A 7,478-nucleotide genomic window follows, 5' to 3' on the forward strand; every position below is an offset into this window, starting at 1 on the left:
GCCGACTGCCAGACGCCGCTGGCGGACAAATGTTTCTCCCGGGCGGGAAACGTCTACTGCAAGGAGGATTTCTTCAAGTCAGTACACTCTGCTTTCTCACTGTTTAATGGGCTCGTTACTAGTAGAGAAGGGAGAGCATTACTCGTTACTCATGGCAAAAGTAGTTACACGTTATATTTCCGTTACACCCTCAAAATTGGATGTTGCATCTTCTCTCGCCTCCAGAAACGCAATTGGTTTTCTCTCTTGCGAATGACCAGGGGGAACACATATTGATGCCCAGTATATCTCTCGTCGTTTTGATAGATAAAATCAAAATGTTTGGAATATTTGCATCTAGAGAAGGTCAATTTTACTTTAATTTCTGATCTAAACTAGCTTGGTGCGAGAGGAAACCATTCAGACGGAAATTAATCGGATAATTAGGCTGTAGTTTTTGTCTGATATTGAGACAATGGCGACTGATTCCTTGATTGGCAATTATAACAGTTTACTGAAATTGAAATAGGCTAGTAATTCGTTACTCGTTACTGGGTTAAGAAAAAATTAGCTACTGTCAACACCCAACATTGCTGGATAATCAATTATGTCCATTTCTTACATCTTATTGTCCAAGACTCAATCCCCATTGCTTTTTATTTTTTGGAAAATCATGACGTGAATAATGAACCGGTATGATGAAATGACGTAAGATGGTTTCACCAGATGATAAGTGATTGAAACTGGTTTGAGGAAGTAAATGTTTTTGTCGAGTTTCCCCGCGTTTCCTCTTCGACAAGTGACAAATCCATAATGCTCTGTTGAATATTATTATCGGGGTATTTTTCTGATTCTAATTAAGCTTTTTACCAGCCATCCATCAGTCCACTAGTCTATTACAGGTGGATGTTATTGTCCAGGCTTTATTCTGTTCACGGCACCACACACCGGACAATATTTCATAATTTATTTCATAATCTTTGACTATAAATACTGACTGTATCCATTCAGCATTTATAATTTGATTTATGCATAATAGCTTGATATGCCAATTTTTTTTAGTGTGCAGCTCTGTGTTGCTGTCCTAGTGTGAATTTGAATAAGGGTTTTTGTTACATAGACAAAAAGTAAATTTCAACTCCCAAGACACTCCATTGACAAATTATCACAATGGTGCTGCAACCCAACCTTCTCATTTTCTGTTTTGTTGTCATTTTGCTTCTTTTATCATTTATCATCGTTCTTTCTTTCTTTCTTTCTTTCTTTCTTTCTTTCTTTGCTTTTCTTTTCTTTTCTTTTCTTTAACGATTGGATTTCTGAGGCATTAAAGAAGAAAATTAAGTTTGACTTTTATCCAAAACAGGATCAGCAGCTCGGGGCTTTTTACTAAATCATGTTTGAGAGGTTTTAATGCCCAAAGCTTGAATGAGACCTAAAGAGCCCCGGAGTCCCAGTGAGAGCTAACTGTATTAGCCGGCCCAGGGGACGACAGGGGGGTGTTTCCATGTGGTGGGGGACACGCTGGGATGTACAGGGGCATGGAAACACACACACACACACAGAAACACACACACACACACACACACACACACACACACACACACACACACACACACACATACGTAGACCTGCGTAGCTATACAGTTGTGTGCTTCCCATCAGTGATTTGGAGGCTTCACCTTGGTCTTTTTATTTCTGTGGATTGGCTGTGTGATTTAAAGCCTCTCCTGAGTCAGTACTTTATTGGTTTTCCTCAGGGTGTGTTTACTGTGAGCGCTGCTCCTCCTCCTCCTCCTCCTCCTCCTCCTCCTCCTCCTCCTCTTATTCCTCCTCCTCCTCTTCCTCCTCTTCCTGCTACTCCTCCTCCTCCTCCTCAACTCTGGATTTCTCAATATCTCATTTGCAAACACACAAACATGCAAACATGCCTCCTCTTTCTCCTCCTCCTCCTGCTCCTTCTCCTCCTCCTCCCCATCCCCCTCCTCCTCCTGCTCCGACTCTTCCTACTCCTCTTCTTCCTCCTCCTCCTCTTCCTCCTACTTCTCCTCAGCTCTGGATTTCTCAATACCTCATTTGCAAACACACATGCAACATGCAAACGTGCACAGATATGCACGTCTCTCTCTCTCTCTCTCTCTCTCTCTCTCTCTCTCTCTCCCTCTCTCTCTCTCTCTCACACACACACACACACACACACGGTGCATTGATCCTCTCCATCCATCAACCTGAGGACAGGTCTATCGCTAACGGAAATGCATTCCTGTGCTGATTTTTCTCTCTGCCACAGCTGGCGCTATTATTGATACAGACACTGTGCCATTATTCTTGGCTGGAGTTGAGGAAAAAGCTGTCTTGCATGTGAAATTTTAATCTTGGTTGGTCTCACTATGCTCATCAGCCTGTAAACTGGATATAAATAGGAGAAGGATAGCAGGCTACACTGCTGATGTTGTGTAAGTATTTGCATCAAATTATCTAATGGCTGCTCTCTTTCTCTCTCTCTACCTCCCTCGTCTTTGCTCCAGGCGTTTTGGAACAAAATGTGCATCATGCCAACAGGGGATCCCTCCAACACAGGTTGTGCGGAAGGCGCAGGACTTTGTGTATCACCTGCACTGCTTCGCCTGTGTCATGTGCAGCCGACAGCTGGCCACCGGGGACGAGTTTTACCTCATGGAGGACGGGAGGCTGGTGTGCAAGGAGGATTACGAGACAGCCAAACAAAATGGTAGGTCTGCGTGGATATGAAATATTGAGCAACAACTGAGGCCTGCCAGCCTCCACACAATATCTTTTGAGAAAATATATTCAATTGAAATGCATTGAGACAGATGGCTGAGTGCAACCCACTGTACTTTTATTCATCACAACCCAGAGTACATGAAATGAAAAGACAGATTTGTTACGATCATCATAAAAACAGTCAGGGAGAGTCTAGGTGACTCAGTGTTAAATGACTCTGGCTTTACTTTACTACAGTAACCTTATTTCACAGGGACTAGATAGATAGATAAATAGATAGATAGATAGATAGATAGATAGATAGATAGATAGATAGATAGATAGATAGATAGATTATTGTTCTTGAAATTGGTGTTTTGTTTTGATGTGAGTGCAGCAGAGCTCTCCAAAAGATCTAATTTTTCTGATTTAAAAATTGGAATCTTAATTAATAATTGGAATAAATAGTTAAAAATGCACAAAATCACAGTAGAAAATCACAGTAGAGGGTATGACAGCTCAAGCTATATGTACTGTATACTGAATGCAATGCAGTGAAGTGACTACTGGCTGTGGGTCTGTGTTGGGTGGGTGTGTGTGCTGTGTAAAGCCCTGTTTTTCTTTCTTTCTCTCTCTGTCTCTCACTCTCTCTCTCTCTCTCTCTCTCTCTCTCTCTCTCTCTCTCTCTCTCTTTCTCTATCTCTCTCTCTCTCTCACTCTCTATGGAGATTTCCATGCATCTCTGATTGATTATGTAAAGTGAAGCAATGCTCTTATATGGCGGGCCCCCAATAACTCCGTTCTTCTGGCACTCTGGCTGGGCAGATTTATGTCCTCTGCCGTAGGAGCGGGACAGTTGCACAAGGACAATAATACACTTCCATACATGACCATTCACTTCATTTAATACACATATACTCCACACAAGGCCAAGGGCACCGCCTGTAACGGCAACGTGACGAATGTAAGAAGAAGTCAGTCACACTTGTAATGATGTTTTCAGATGATTCAGAGGCGGGAGCCAAGCGGCCGAGGACCACCATCACCGCCAAGCAGCTGGAGACGCTCAAGAGCGCCTACAAGAACTCTCCGAAGCCGGCGCGCCACGTCAGAGAGCAGCTGTCCTCCGAGACGGGGCTGGACATGAGAGTGGTGCAGGTACAGGCTTCACTCTCCTCTCACTTAGACTGCTGCAGCTCTCTGTACTCCTGCCTCAAGCCAAAGGTCTCTCTCTCATCTCCAGCTTGTGCAAAATGCAGCAGCTAGGATTCTCACTAGAACACAAAAACAAAACATCACATCATCCCAGGTTTAGCATCTTGTCATTGGCTCCCTGTTCAGATTCAAGATTGATTTTAAGATTTTACTGATTTAGTCGTCAGGATGTCTGTACACCTTCACACCTTCAGAGTCTTCTCAGCAGGTGCAAAGGGAGAGGAGTAGGACTAAATAGAAAGGAGAGACTCCATGCACACTGTCTTGCAATACACAATACTTTACTGCTGAGCTTTCGGCCATCATCAGGGCAAAGTGAGCAGTACACCAAACACACAGGACAATTAACCATTAACCATTTAACCAATTAACCAATCACAGCATAGTCTTTTGAATCATTACTATTGGTTACAAATAGTACAAATTAGTACCAAAAACTATAACATGACATTAAGTATTTTAAGGAAAGGTCTAAATATTTATCCAAATAACCAATCACAACATCATCTTTCAAATCTTTAATATTGGTTACAGATGCCATACATCAATATACAAGTCTACAATATTATATTGAATATTTTGGGGAATTTTACTGATCACATTTAAGACACCAAGCTACAGTATATCACAGATGTTTTAACCCCATATGAACCTCAGGCAGTTTCCTATTGGCTGTTCTAAATTAAAGACTTAAAAAGAGGTGATCAGGCCTTCAGCATCAGGGCTCCTAGACTTTGGAACGACCTGACTGAGGAGCTCAGGCTGGCTAAATCTGTATCATCTATTAAATCACTTCTTAAAACTCTTTTTATAGACACACTTTTATGTAATGCCCTTTTATTATTGTTTCTGACCTTCGTTTATGACGCTTGCTTTGCTTTTATATTTTTCTTACCTTGTTTTTATTGCTTTTGCTGCTGATTTTATGCTTTTTTTTATCTGTTGCAAAGCACTTTGCAAATCTGTTTTGAAACGTACTATATAAATGAAGATTATTATTATGGTTATTATTATTGTTAATATTATTATTATGATCTCTGTCAGGTGTGGTTCCAGAACCGGCGGGCGAAGGAAAAGCGTCTGAAGAAGGATGCAGGTCGACATCGCTGGGGTCAGTTTTATAAAAGTGTCAAACGCAACCGGGGAGGAACCAAGGTGGAAAAGGAGAGTTCAGCTGACGACGCAGGACTCAGTGACAGTGAACTCAGCTTCAGAGGTGTGTATTGTATGGATAACTGTAACCGAGCAAATATCTATTACTGTAGTGCTAAAGAGGGACATTCCTAAAAGGGAATTGGTAAAAAGCTGTTAAATGACACGGTTCTCAGTGCCGCAGCAATTGAACGTATCTTTCTGGCATTTCATATGATTTCTTTTGTTCGTTTCATGGTGTTGTCCCCAGGCAAATCCATAATGGCATTCTCATTTCACATTCCCCTCACATCTCGCTAAAGCCACTGACGCCACCTCCTCCCTCAGTTTGTCGCCATGATGGAGCTTATTGGAAATGAGAGAGAGAGGGGCCTTAGTCGGCTGCAGTCAAACAAACGACATTTTAGACATCCCTGTCTTTTTATAGTTATTTAATGTTTGCAATCCCCGTTTTGGGTAGTCATAAAAGTCCTCAAGCCACTTTTAAAAAGAAGGCCATTTTTACGAGAAATGAAAACATGGTGACAGAAACTCTATAAAGCAGGTGAGGCTTTTAGTCAATTAGAGAGAAAGTGCTCTGGGGCTTTGTTGTTATTGAAGCCGCCCAGGGGAGAGATTGAGATGGAAACAAATATTTTGTATTGCAGTAATTGCGCACATACAAACCTCCTTTGTTAGAGCTCAAGGTAAATCACATCCTCTTTCTCGCTTTCGCCTGTCTCTGTCTCACAAAACTGAAATACTTATCAAGCTCCTCAGCAGCTGCATGGCCCATTTACCTACATGAAATCCACATAATATTGCCTCAATAAATCTCATTCATAAAAGCACTTAACAGTATTGAAAGATAACAAGTATATAATGTTCATGCAGTTGACAGCACTGTTGATGTGTCAGAGTAATAACCCCCCTGATGCTAAGTAATGGTTTCTCCCCAATCTCCTCCTGCACAGAGGACCAGATCCTGTCGGACCTGGGCCACACCAACGGGCTGTACGGGAGCGTGGGGGACGTGGCCAACGGCGGGGTGCTGAACGGCAGCTTCTCTCTGGACCCGGCGGGCCAGCCCTACCACGACATCCGGGCAGGGAGTCCCTACGGTCTGCCCCAGTCGCCCTCCTCCATCGCCTCTCTGCCCGGCCACACCCCTCTCCTCAACAACCTGGGCTTCAACATGGACAGTCTGGTGGCCCAGGGCGGGCCGGGCGGGGTGGGACAGGCTCTGAGGGCCATGGCTGGAGGCCCCACCTCAGACCTCTCCACGGGCAGCAGTACGGGATACCCCGACTTCCCCACCAGCCCCGCCTCCTGGCTGGACGAGATGGACCATTCCCAGTTCTGAGCCTGCGGTCGACCGCTGTGGGGAAACGTACGGGCGAAGCAACAGGGACAAAGACAAAACAGACTCACAAGGCTTTTTACATTTCTATCACCCTCTGAGACTCTGGTTATGTTTTGCGATGTTGGGTGAAGAAGAGGAGGAAGAGGAAGACGTGTGACTCGCAGTTCCTCAGCAGTCATAACAGTGAGGTTAAAGCGGGGTTCAGCTGTGCAGACGTACCGCGCAGCAGAAGAAGAGCAGTGACGAACGCCTCCCCGCTCAGAGAAATGACTGGACAAAACACGACTGAATGTTCAATCTTAACACTGTATCATACAATTTTTGTTATCGACTGACTTTGTTTTGTTCTTTCACTCTCTGAAAATGAGACTGGATTTGAAGCGTCCAACATAAGGTTGGTGGATTATGCTCAGAGGGGAGGTATTACTGTCTCATCCCCCAAAATAAGCCACATCATCCCTATCTATCAGCTACAATGTTAGGGCTACAATCTAGATGAAAGTCCCTAGACCAAGGAGGCACCTGCATGCTTCTGATTCAGAATGAGTAGGACTGCTGTCTGGCCATATCAAAGCCTTTACATTGGCATTGCACTTTACTCTCCTCTTCTTTTTCTACATGTATGGGACAGGAATGCAGAGGGAAAGAGAGAAAGAGAGAAAGAGGAGAGACATATGCACAAGGCAAAAACACAGTGTTTCATTGGGAGAGAAATTTACAAGAGCAGTGGCACAAGTGTGACTTTTGAACCATGCTAATGTTTTTTAATGTATTGCTGAAGCTTACATAACTAAGTTATTAGGAAGTAGATGGCCGTTGGTCTGTCTGTACGTTTGTCTGTCCGTCTGTCTGTAGAAGCTGAGGTTTCCTCTGTTTGAATGAGGGCGAACACTGTTTGCTACACAGCAGGTCTCTCTTCTATATTTATAGGTGCTTGACTTGTTCTTGTCTGTGTAAAGGTCTTGTCTGCTGCTGACCTGAGAGCAGACTTCTGTCAGTATTATATTATCTGTTTCCAAACTCACCAGGATTCAAGCTTTCTGCCGGAGCACAGTCGAGAAGTGAGAAC

The 7,478-nt window shown here is 43.6% G+C and overlaps 1 protein-coding gene across 1 annotated transcript in view; it reads left to right on the forward strand.

Moving 5' to 3' along the window:
* The window catches only part of lhx4 (LIM homeobox 4), an 11,065-nt gene extending 4,656 nt beyond the window's left edge, over positions 1-6,409 (forward strand). The window contains exons 2-6 of the mRNA XM_071516979.1: positions 1-77; positions 2,505-2,707; positions 3,704-3,858; positions 4,960-5,131; positions 6,021-6,409. The exon at positions 1-77 is cut by the window's left edge and continues 95 nt beyond it. Of these exons, the coding sequence (XP_071373080.1) occupies positions 1-77; positions 2,505-2,707; positions 3,704-3,858; positions 4,960-5,131; positions 6,021-6,409 (996 nt within the window). The remainder of the gene's footprint in view (positions 78-2,504; positions 2,708-3,703; positions 3,859-4,959; positions 5,132-6,020) is intronic.
* Positions 6,410-7,478: the final 1,069 nt, after the last annotated feature.

Source organism: Centroberyx affinis, unplaced genomic scaffold, assembly GCF_046629955.1.
Source record: "Centroberyx affinis isolate AG114_WGS23_722 - 3 ecotype Tasmania unplaced genomic scaffold, CSIRO-AGI_Caff_v1 ptg000440l_1, whole genome shotgun sequence".
Lineage (NCBI taxonomy): Eukaryota > Metazoa > Chordata > Actinopteri > Beryciformes > Berycidae > Centroberyx > Centroberyx affinis.